We start from the raw sequence: 13,207 nt of genomic DNA on the forward strand, positions 1-13,207 counted from the left end.
AAGAACTTTGTGGTAAGTTACATATTGACTTCATTTTGACACAATTGAGTTCATTATTTTCTAATATAGGGCGCATATGTAATGATTGTGAGCTGTACGAAGTATCAGAAGTATTATCGATAAAGTCGTGTTTCACCGAAGCAGATGGATTTGAACACCAGGAATCATGCACACGAGAACTTTCGCTTGTGAATTTTGATACCTGGTTCAAGCAGCCGTGGACCAGGTTTATGAACGGTCCCTAATATCTTTCGATGACTAAACTGGCTGACCTTTGCCGCGATGTGTTAACGTTTTAATCAAATCAAATGAAATGAATTGCTCGGGTGTAGCTCTCCCTATTGTACCAAAGCCGACATAGAAATAAATCATGCAACTTTCGTTATTGCATAAAAAATAAAGTTTAACTGCCGGTCATCACTCACTTTTGCTTACGTTTGCTTGTAACCAATTCTGAGATTCTACACTTCTGAACCTACAACTCTCCTACATGCTATGGAACTTAATTAGATCGAACAGTTGTGAAGAGATACACGATCAAATATAGCGGGAATTACAGAACAGTCTAATAATACTTCTAAGTACCATTTTAACCAAAAATCTGACTAGGAGTCGATTGTTTGCTGCGACTGCACGTAAGAACAAGAAATAACATATTAAACTGAGAACAACCGACTTAACGGCGCTGGGTTGGGTGGGTCTAAATTAAGCCGTAAAGTTCGGAACACTACTGGTAAGTGATAATCAACTTTGCCACCAGGTAATAAGGCGTGTTGCAGTTGCGACCAGATTTTCTACAGTTTGCGTAGGCTGCTAAACGTTCAAGCTCGAATAAGAACTCCAAAGTATATTTATCCTGAAAACAAAGTTTAAATTATCAAAGAAATATGTTAATACATATAGAACACAATATAATCAACCTCGTCAAAAATGTCAAATGTAAATAACCACCCGGTTTGACTCACTCAGAGTTTCATTTATTTGCTTAAAAACTTAACAGGCAGATACAAACATAGTACATACGAACTAGAAGAGATTGCATAATCAACCAGCTGACATAAGGAGACAAATTGACATCCGGATTGCTTAAAGCTATCAATCTTGGCGGTATACATGGTATGGTATGGTAAATACATATATGCAACGGTGTCTATCTTTAGTACTTATTCATAACTCACTTTCGATTCCTCCATCAGCATATCCTTGTTGGGAGTCACCGCTCAGACCCGAACGTCGATAATAATAACACTCAATCGATGCTGGGGGAAACTTTCGTTTGTCGTTGTCATTAGCAAGTGATTGTCGTAATTGTAATAACCTACACGTTTATTTTCATAACTGCTACTTTCAATGGGATTTGTCACGACTCAGGTTACGGGTTTAAGTGCATCTAAATGTGAGTATTTATTCATCGGCTTGGTGATACTGTTTGTTTGGCACCATTCCTATCGTTGACACATGGTTGTATCAGTTTCTGCGGCAGTGGGTGGTGGTTTGTATGAGGTATGTTTGCTTTTCGTTCGTCGATTTGAAGGAGATTACACTACATATTATTTTGTACCATACCAACGATTTACTAGCAAACTCTAATAAATATTGCTCTATCAAAAACAAGCAGAAAAAGCGGCTGCTGTCGGATAAATTACGAATGGTTGAAGTTATAATATTTTTGGCTTTGTTAGTCCGTGCTAGACTGTTCTTTCTATGTATCGGATTTCAACTGAATACTAATATATTCTTAACAATACATGATGCTCTACGACGTTAAGTTAACTTTACAACAATTATAGTACATCCTTATTACCTACTACCTACAATACATTTCGTCGTTTCACTGCGTTTGATCGATGACCGTACACCGTTCGTTGCAGTCGGAGGTTCGTAATATTGTACAGGTTCAGTTTAATGTAGAAATTTTTTGGGTTGAAATCGAGAACCACTTCGCGGAAGTACAGCAGCACCTGAAAAAAGAAATGTAAATTAGGTTACATAATATCGTAAATATATTGGAGACGAAGCAAATAGTTAGGGAATCGCTGAAAATTAAAAAAAATATTGGGACATAAAATGTAACCTAATAATAATGTCTAACTCAGAATCGGTACACGCAATATGTTTCCAGCTGTGTTCCTTGTAGTGATATTGTGAAATATTTAGCTTAAAGGCTTACGGTAAAAAATGAAAATAGAAAAATATTGTTAGAATATTCGAACGAAGAGAAACTAAACTAAAGCTTCTAATTTAGCAGGCAATTTGTAGATGCGCAAAAACAGTTCAACAGAGTTTTATTGATCTGGCTTCTTGCCACTATTATCAGTTCTATAGCGTCATGCTAACACAATTTTTTTTATATATTCTATTTAAATGAAACTATTTTCAAGGCTGGTCCTGGCCTGGCAAATCAGTGCCCCAAACAGAAAATATGCATGGTGATCAATATGATTAATTTTTTTAATGATTTAATCAAGCAATCGAAACTGCCCAGAATTTAATCTATTAAAGAACAAATCGAAAGAAAACCACTTAACACTGATAACTACTATCTTCTAATTTACGTAAAATTTGTTAAAAGAATTATTGATGACATCATCAAAATAACTAGCAACTATAAACATGAATAAGCTCAATAATTACAACATCTCTTGCTTCCGACACATAGAAGGGAATTGATCAAATATATTGACACTAATCTGCTCAGTATTGGTTTGTTTTTTGAATAAAACTAATTAGAAGTTCTCTTGAGTCGATTTCAATTGATTATTTTCTCTCTCTTTTCTCCGTAATTTTTGGTCATCTCTCTCATTTTATTCCATAGCGAACAAAAATAAAACGAAAGACTGTCACTTGCTGAAAACATGAAATCGAAATAATAATCCCAACTTATTGACTTATAGATTCAACCAGTTCCAACATTTTGGTTGCTCTCAGCCTACTAAGGTCTGTTCACTGTATCGTCAAGTTTTTTTCAAGCTTACATAGACTTTAATTGGACACCATCGAAAGCGACTAAAATGCTGATGCTGGTTGCAGCATTTAGTTTATTATGAATTTTTGACCAATATGTGGCTTAGAATCAATTGACATCCGAAGGACAGTAAAGATAAAACCACGAGAGTTAGTCCTACACCTACTGTGTACGTTTCTGCTTATCAGCTAGGTTCGTAGTTCACGAGTGTACGTCTGATTTCATCCTTGTTTCATACCCGTAGTCACGAGTGGGGGCTTACTCATGGATGGTCCTGACTGTTAATTTTGAGACACTTGACGCAGCGTCAATATTACCTGAACACCAACCACAAAATTGGCAATTAGGGGTGTTCGGGTTACGGCATATTCTGATGCAGATTAGTACTGCGAGTTAATATCTCAATCCTTCTTCTATTTCTATGCTCGAAACTATTGAAAAATCATTTTTTAGTTTGTTCCCTTTTAGGACAATAACACATCCAAACTAATGCGACTTACACGACTCTATAGGTTGCCTAATCAGATCTACTATAGTTTGCAGATGAAACTTGGGATTGCAAGGTGCTAGTGGATTGCAAAAGTACCAGATCATGCTGTGTGGGGTGCTGTCCCGATTAACAAAAAAGCGAACGAAATATTTGCAGATACGTCATTTAGTAGGAGAACTGTCAGTTTGTTGACTAAATTTAACTTGGTTTTTCTTGAATTTAAAAGTCAGAAAAGAAAAATTTAGACCTAAAAATAATTTGGGTGCACCCGGAAATTCACCAACTATCAACGCATATGAAAAACTGACCCCAAATTAAAGATCCCTATTGTTTGGAGTTCAGGTAACGGTTCGTCGGTCCGCTTAGATTCTTACCACAAAACACCATTTGAAATACGGAATTACTTCCTAGATTTATAGTGGATTCCATTTCTTCCAAATGTGATATGAATCTTTTAATATTCCTGGTATCAGCTCATGAAGCCGAACATTGATTTTCTCATCGTCCATGTGTATACACTGAAGTCTTTTTTTATGCGGTTTTTTTTTATGCGGATTTTTTTTATGCGACTTTTTTTATGCGGATTTTCAAAGTTATGCGGTTTTTTTTTTATGCGGATTTTCAAAGTTATGCGGTTTTTTTTATGCGAATTTTCAAAGTTATGCGATTCTTTTTATGCAGCTTCCTTTTAATTTCTAGGGCATCACCTGAAGCGACTTTTATCGAAAGATAGATCCTCGTGAATGCACATGCTTAAACAAAAGACATAAAATGTTCATATTTTTATTTTAGGTTATAAATTACTAGTCTTTGGGTTAAGGATATGAGAAGTATTCTTGATGCAGTGAAAATAAAAACAGAAAATGACTGAATACCTTTTTACCATTCTCATAATAAAACTTATGCAATCGGTCGGAATTTCAACTTTTTAACCGAGGCCCGCAGAGCCGAATCTCTTATACCATTCGACTCAGTTCGGCGAGATCGGAAAAACAGTCTCTGAGCGTGTATTTTTTTTTACTTGGTGATAAAGCTTTTACACCGACCCGGCACACGTTCAGTAGTTAGACCATACTACCGATTTCGTCCATCATGTGCCAGAGTGAGGGACTCTGAACAGAGAAGATAACTCTCTATTCCTCTAAACTCCACCAAGAAGTCCGACATTTGCCTGATCCCCCGGATTCCATTTGAAATGACTACTTTGGGGGGAGGCGTGTTAATGCACTTCACTTGATTCCAGGTCTAGCTGGTCGTGCTAGATTTCGCTTGTCTCGTAACCGTCATATCAGTCCTGCACGGCATGATATTCTACATGCCTTCCTCTCTACGTTGACCAGTTGGATGCCGTGGTCGATCTGGCGATTCCGGTTGGAGAGTGGCTTCCGGTTCACTGGTGCCCCAACGACCAGGGTCTGTCGCGTTCGGTGCTACTCGGCGTAGCTCCCGACGGTGGAGCTAGCCTACCTCGGCGTAGAGTTCCCCGACGAAAGAATGTCTCCTGCAACCGTTGACGGACACGTTATTCTTCCTTAGATGCAGTCCGGCAGAATGCCGAGGTTAGTCCAGTAATTCCCGGTGGAGGATTGCGTCCGGTTCACTGGCGCCCCGATGATTCAAGCCGGCGATTCGCTACGGACTACTCGGAATAGTCCCCGACGGTGGATCTTTCCTACTCCGACGAAAAGTTCCCCGGCAGTGGAAGATCTTCCGAAACCGATACTACCCGGGCAGATGCAGAGGTCGGTCCTGCGATTCGGGGTGGAGTGACTTCCAGTTGTCAGGCGCCCCGACGAGCATCTGCCGGCGCTACTTCCCGATCTATTCGAATTAGTCCCCGGCGGGGGCCTAGTCTACTCCGACGGAGAAATTTCCCGACGTTGAAATTTCTCTCGAAATCGTTATCTCGATGCTGGTCGGTTAGGTGCCGAGGTCAGTCTTGCGATTCCAAGGAGTCACGGTTCCGACAGCATAAGTCATTAAGTGACTTTACGCTTGTCTGGACATGCCGCAGACTCAGATGATTCGCATTTAATGCCAAAAGATCCTGACTCCTGCGTTGCAGAAGAAAAAGAGCTAAGTAGCCGGGAAACTCTAAGCTTGCTCATATGACCCTACTCCACGCTTTTTTCTAAACTTTCTTACTTCAAATCCTTGCTTTTCCTTGAGTACTATGGCTCTTAATATTGAAAAATATTTCACACCTTATGTGTTTTTTTATGCGGATTTTCAAAATTATGCGGTTTTTTATGCGGATTTTCAAAGTTATGCGGTTTTATTTTATGCGGATTTTCAAAGTTACGAGGTTTTTTTTTATGCGGATTTTCAAAGTTATGCGGTTTTTTTTATGCGGATTTTCAAAGTTATGCGGTTTTTTTTATGCGGATTTTTTTTATGCGGTACGTATCCCCCGCATAAAAAAAAACTTCAGTGTATATGGGGATCTTAATTATAGCGGCGTCACAGAAACCACGTGCTACAAGTTAGCACATACTCAGCACTGAATGCCTGACATGGTAGTACTCGATAAAGGCGACTTCCGTCAGCATAGCCTCTATTTTCACCTTCAGCAAATGTTTCACGTCACGAGTGCCTTATGCGTCTTATGCGACAAAGCCGGAAGTTAATAACCCCGGTATTTGGCTGGAGCACACCTTCTTGCTTCTCCGACTCACTCATCCCGATAGATCACCACAGCAAGAAAGAAACTGTTTTTATCACACTCAGCAAACTGAAAAGGTGTCGTGACTGGTATCTTTGGTGATTTGAAACAGCAATTCTTCATTCTGCCATTAATTTGTTCGAACCAAACAAGTTTGTTAAGAATAACCGAAAAACATGTTTTTTCCTAAATTAATATTTGGAAAAATTTCTAGGGGAGCTTTAGCCCTCTAGCCCCCCCCTTCCATCTGCTGCCAAACATACAACTTGAGACCATCGAAGCAATCGGAAGCATCGCACAAACTGTCAGACGTTCCAACGAGTCATCGACCAGCACATCAACGTCGATGTACCACTGGATTCCCTGGTGGAAATCGACACGGCACTAGAATCCATCTAACGATCGAGCATTTTTCCCGTGCTGCAAAATCAGGTGATCAATCCTCCAAATTGATAACACCGCAAAAACAACTCATCCGTTTCCAAAATATTTGTCGGAGATATTATCCTGATTTATGAGACAGCTCCAAGAATTTTTTATTAGTATCTATTAACAAATTATTTCCCAGGACTAGAATATCCCTCCGGAAATCCGGAGTAGTGGGAACCAGATGCATCCGTCAGGCTCAATTTCACAGATTCTAAAAGTGAATGATTTCCTAAATTCAAAACATCCAAAAGTGCTCTAATTCGGTTAAAATGGACATAGTTATGGTCTTTTAACCCATTAATGCCCATGTTGTTTGTGGACAACAACGTTTTTAAATAGCTATAACTTTTGATTGAGGCAAGATTTGCTCACAAAAATGAGTAAGGCTAATGAATGTGACTATTGCCTTCCATTTGAGTAATAACAGTTACAAGGATCAGCTCTTGAACTGAAGTTATTGCAATTAGTCTGATTGGACTCCGATGGAGCAGTGCTGCCAGGGACAGTGTACGTTTACCACGGAAAATGATTTTTTCATATATCTTCGTTATGGTGCAATATTATTGAAAACTGATAAAACTTATCAATTTAGACTGTCATTGGCTACGTTTTCCATGCAATTGGACTATTGTAAATATTCTTGGAGAATTGTATTGAGCATTGGAAGGTAAAAATTGAACAGCTTCTAGCACTACAAGGGAAGCACCTATCTTTATGAAAATAGACTTTTCGTGTTTCTTGAGCTCACAGCTTTTAAGGAAAAATAGTTTTGAAAGCCTACAAGCACTAGAAAAAAGTTGGGCATGAAAGGGTTAAATTTACGGGGTACCCGGGTACCCTGTCGGCCTGTTTTCTTTTTGTTGGACACACAACGGTTAATCTGTAGGCTATCGTCGCCTCCTGTAGTTTTGTGCAGGTCCAAAAAGCCGCCCGGAAACATCACTTTGCGTACGGATCGGAACAATCAAGTCATGCGACAAAAAAAGAATGCTATTGGATATTTGGTTTCCAGGAGATCGACCGAATTCTGCACGACGAGCTCCAAACTCGCAACTTCGGGGTAGTAGCATTGCAGGAACTTTGTTTGGCAGGACAGAAGGTGTGAAAAAGCGGATATCGACCAGCCACATTCTACCAGAGCGGTGGCACAACGAACACGCTGGGCTTTATAGTGCTGGACAAGATTCGTCCACGCTTGATCAAGTAACAGCGAAAATTGTGTGTAATGATAATCAAAAGCCCGTTTCTTCAACTACCGTATTATCAACATTCACTGCCCACACAAAACGAGAAAAATGCATTTTAGGCGGCGTTTCTATGACAGCTATGCAATTCTATACTCACAGTGGAATGTTAAACTGATTTAAGGCGACATGAACGCCCAGATAGCAGACAATGTACAAACCGGTGATCGAACCGGATAGTCTGCACTTCGTTGCGTTCGTTGCGAACGACAACGGCCATCGGTCTTTACAGCCTTCCGAGAAATGTTAGCCTATAACACTCGTCGAGCATGGACACTAGGGTGTCCCAAAATGACATCATGTTAAAAAAGTCATCGGGCTCACTTCTTAACTGAAAGGTTAGGGTATTAGGACCACTTCCTTCTTCGGAGTGAGTTTGCTAAAACGCTTCCTACTGGTGGCGAATTTTGGTTTTTTGAAAAATGGGCCGATTTTGGATAAAAATTCAGATTTATGCCTGTCGAAGTGGTCCTGAACTGTCTTAGATTTTTCTTCAGCATTTTTTTATTTTTCTGGAGATCCAAACGGAGAAGTTGGGTTAGTTAGTTTGTACAAATTTTGAATTATAAGAGCGGCAGAGCCATTAAAACTTAGTAAAAAGTGAAATTTTTGGCGTTTTTCAGTATTTTTCTTCAAAACTGGGTATCTACCAAATTTTAAAAGTACAGACAACACTTTATGTAGTTGAGCCGAATTAAGGGGCGTAATTTTGCTGAAGAAAGTGAAAGAAATCTACGGATAATTGAGTATAAGTTATTATTTTTTTGTTAGATCAACTTTGACATTTTTAGCAATTTATCAAAAATAATGCTGTTCCAAAAAGTACATCAGTTCAAATGCGCTTTGACCACACATTGTTTTTCGAAAAATAGAAGAAAAATGATGAAAAATGGCGTTTTCTGTACGTCTTTAGTATGTCAGGACGAGGTTTAATGAGCATCTGATGATTTTTTTGTAACTTACATTATAAAAATAATGATAACTTTCCTAATGATGCCAAGTCTCTAATTATTTTTTGAAGAGTTACTTCTCCATAATTACTTCTAGGAGGCATCTTCAACAAAACGATTGTGTCAGAAGATGCGCTATATTCTGTTGTAAAACTTTTTCGAGGATATTTGCCCAAAATTTGACTATTTCGGAATTTTGTGATCTAAAGAGTAAATAGCAGTTTTTCAACACTCACCTCACTCTTCTGCATTGTTCTCCACTTCAAAGTTCCTAACATGAAAATAAGACTTTATATACAAAATGTAAATACGCCAATCAATTCAGCCTTCAAATATATGCCATAACTTGCCATTAACTCGACATATTTGTTTAATTTTAGTGATTTTCAAACCCGCTAGGTGGCTATTGGTATACAAAATAATTTTAAAAAAAATCGTCAAATGCTCATAAAAACCGATTCTGATGTACTAGAGACAAGCGAAAAACGCCATTTTTCATCATTTTCCTTCTATTTTCCGAAAAATAATATGCGGACTAAGCCCACTTAAGTTGTTTTATTTTGTAGAGCAGTGTTATTTTTTATGAATATCATAAAATGTCAAAAGGTTATTTAGCAAAAACTTAAATAAGTTATACCCCATTGGCCGTCACTGCCTATCTCACGTATCGAGGTGGTTCTAAGAACAATCTTAAACGGATTTCACTGGTGCAAGCCTTACAGAAAAATCACGAATATCAGTAACGCGATTGTTCGAAGCGAAAATAGAGCAAGTGATGTGCTTCGTCGGAGTATCACGGACTTTTTCGAGTCCTTTTGAATCTCGGAAAAGATTAAGGTAAGGTGATACGCTTTCTTGTATACTGTTCTATATTGCTTTGGAAGGAGTGATAAAAAATTAATAAATGAGTAATTAAAGAAATGAATAAATAAATAAATATATATATATATATATATATATATATATATATATATATATATATATATATATATATATATATATATATATATATATATATATATATATATATATATATATATATATATATATATATATATATATATATATATATATATATATATATATATATATATATATATATATATATATATATATATATATATATATATATATATATATATATATATATATATATATATATATATATATATATATATATATATATATATATATATATATATATATATATATATATATATATATATATATATATATATATATATATATATATATATATATATATATATATATATATATATATAAATAAATGAATAAATAAATAAATAAACAAATAAATGTATGAATAACTAAATAAATAAATAAATAAATATCATACGATCGAGAGCATAAGTATAGGCACTGCGGTGAGCAAAAATCCAACTAGTACAGGCTGTAATCGCTGTCTTTAAATTTTCACTGGAGTTGGTTATCTTTCTTCTTATCTTATCTTTGATTGCGTTGATATTGTGGCATGTAGCTTTGAGACGATGGTGGAGACATACGTCTGAACGTAGGTTTAAGCAAAACGAATTGGGCTAGTAAAAATGCGTAAAAAAATACATGAGAGCAAGAGGTTTGAAGGAAGAAACATGCCGCGCCTCACCGAGAAGGTCGATTGATGGCAACGATATCGAGGTGGTCAATTAGTTCGTGTACTTGGGATCACTGGTGACCGCCAATGAGTTCACCAGAAGCAAAAATTCAGAGATATATTCTGTCACTTTGGGCTCGGTTATTCGGTCGAACAAAGTACGATACGGTACGAAGCAAATAAGCTACAAAATGGTCATTGGACCGTTTGGCCAATGGATTATGCAGGCGAAGTTGCAACGTAGCCATAGCGTTTTCGAACGAGAGGTGTTGCGAACGATCCATGGTCGGAGAGATGGCGTATGAACCACGAATTGCAGCAGTAGTTTGGAGAACTATTCATTGTTCACACGTCGTCAAAATGGCAAACGACAACCCGGTAAAAATTGTTCCCTAAACTTATCCGACTGGCACAAATGGGCACAGCGAGCAAGGTAGATCAACCAAGATGAAGAGAACCTGAGGAATCTTCGCGCTCTGCGAAGCTCGTGACAAACGGCAATGAACCTAATGAGCTAGAAACGACTTATTGATACAACAAACGTCATCGCGGCATTAGTATGATTGGTACGGTAAGTAATCAGAGAGTTGTGCAAAGATCCCGGAGTTGTCAAAAACTCATTGCAACAAAATAAAAACCAATCTAATTTTTACTTCAGGGCCAACCTATGTTGTGGTCCTACCTCAGTATAGTTAAACGGAAAAAAATTGTAAGGCAATTTTTTTGTGAAATTCTGGTACTAACGAAATTTTTTACAATAAAATTTTTGAAACAACAATAGAGAGTAAAAAGTGGTATTAAATATATTGCTGAAAATAATCATTGCTTTTTAACATAGTAATTGTTGCGAATCCCCGAAAGTTTCGAGTGGTTATTGAAAATGAATAAAACGCCGATTAATATGTGGGATATATCTGAGATGTCTGGATTCCCTAACTGAATATTTCACAAGCTAGAAAATTGTTATAAATGAGACCAAATCTCAGGTCATCCTGTTTCCGCATTCGAAATCGAAAATTTCTATTTCAAACCTCGGTTTACAGATGCTCTCATTCATTGGTCTGACGAAGTAGTGTACCTCGGTCTCACTCCAAACAGAATTTGATCTTCAGGGCTCATGTTGACAAAATCATCAACAAATGAAATATACTCATCTAGTCTTTGAACTCGCTGATATGTAGAACATCTAAACTGAGCATGATGAATCAGATGGCTGTCTACAAACAATCTATCCTGCCATCGAGTATGCCGTACTCATGTTGAGGAGTCGCGCGAGGACACACAGACTGAGACCCCAGAGCATGTGAAATAAGATCTTAAAGATGACTCTATTCCCCTGGATGAGAACAATGCAAGGTACATGAATAGCATAGAAGAGAGCATGGTGATGTACTTGATTGTAGAATTTTGTTACTGTTAAACGACCATCAATAAAATAAGTTTTGGGAGCGAGGGTTTATAGCTCACGAGTTTTACTACTGTCCTGGTTTTTGAAAGCAAATGTATTGATACCATCCACATCTACTAAACTCTGTGCATAGTAATACACTCTTGCTATTCAAAACAGTTTTGTATATTCAGACAGAATATATCTATCGAAATATATTTTCTATAGAACCTAGGTAGCATTGGGGATTAACATAAACTTTACTGCGGAAGCGATTGAATATATTTAAATATTCTGCGATAAACCAACAAGTAGCCCTACCTTAATCATGTCCTGCTATACACCTCGAGCGGTTACTGAAGCCCAGATCACGTGGGCGTTCGACGAAAAATGTAACGTCTATAAAGCAAACAAAAGCGATAGAGGTCACGAACAAACGTTGGAACAGCAATGCGTGCTGAACGCGATCATAGCTACTTCACGTAATAAACAGTAGGTATGGGTTTCGATTTAATTCATTTGATCAGACAAATTCATTTTGTGGTCGTTCAATCGAGCGTAAAAAATGCAACCCCTGTATATGCAAGTAACACCAATAAATCGTGTGTTTTGTCTACAGCGCTTTTCTCGATCGGCTAGTAGCATGCTACTCGAGTGTCGCGAGTGTATTGCACTTTACTGTTAGACGTACGTTGTTATATGTAGGGTAATGAGCCTATTTTCACCCTGCTTCCATTATCAACCTACCCATTTGAAGTTATTGTTTAGAGCAGCGTCTGTCATCTTTATTCAACGCATTCGTTGAAATTGTAGGTTGGAAATTCAATTCGAGTTTTTATTGCGTTCAAACACGAGTATTTCTCTAATATCAAGCGATTTTCCTTATTATACTGATCCATAGGATAGGAACGATATAAATATCGGGCCAAAATAGGCTTATTGCCATACCGAATATAATAATACTCCCGATGCCGGCCGGTCATAACTCTTACCAATGTTATTTCAGTGCACATTCGTAATGGTGGATTCAGCAAGCAACACCCGGCCGGCAGCCTATGTGTGACGCGGAAAAATATGTAGCCAGCGCTAATGAACGGTGGTCCGAAACTCTTCACATTAGCTATAGTAACCGTTTTAACACGCCCAATCAGTCCAGTTTTTAGCAATGGGATTACGTACGTTTATTGTTTTGTTTTATACGTTTCGTCAGACTATATGTCTTGCTTCTGCTTTTAGTATTTGTTGCAAAAGAAAATAGTTGTCCGATAAATGATTACAAAATCAGACTTTCTCACCAGAAATCAAATTATAAATCCTTGCAACTAATCTAAAAAAAATTATAAGTGCAAATGGAATTGTCAGTAGATGGCAATCGCAGTTTCTGAATGTTCACTGAGCAATCTGTGCGAAATCAGTTTTTACAGCTTCTCATTATTTTTCACATTTTATTCATCAACATATCTTACTG

The 13,207-nt window shown here is 37.5% G+C and overlaps 1 protein-coding gene across 5 annotated transcripts in view; it reads right to left on the reverse strand.

Annotated features, from left to right (window-relative positions):
• Positions 1-940: 940 nt before the first annotated feature.
• Positions 941-13,207, reverse strand: part of LOC131688954 (uncharacterized) — a 32,261-nt gene continuing 19,994 nt past the window's right edge. For all 5 annotated transcript variants that reach the window (XM_058973611.1, XM_058973612.1, XM_058973609.1 and 2 more), the window contains exon 4: positions 941-1,961. In XM_058973611.1, coding sequence (XP_058829594.1) covers positions 1,812-1,961 — 150 coding nt within the window. In that variant the 3' untranslated portion in view covers positions 941-1,811. The remainder of the gene's footprint in view (positions 1,962-13,207) is intronic.

This window comes from Topomyia yanbarensis, chromosome 3 (genome assembly GCF_030247195.1).
Source record: "Topomyia yanbarensis strain Yona2022 chromosome 3, ASM3024719v1, whole genome shotgun sequence".
Classification (NCBI taxonomy): domain Eukaryota; kingdom Metazoa; phylum Arthropoda; class Insecta; order Diptera; family Culicidae; genus Topomyia; species Topomyia yanbarensis.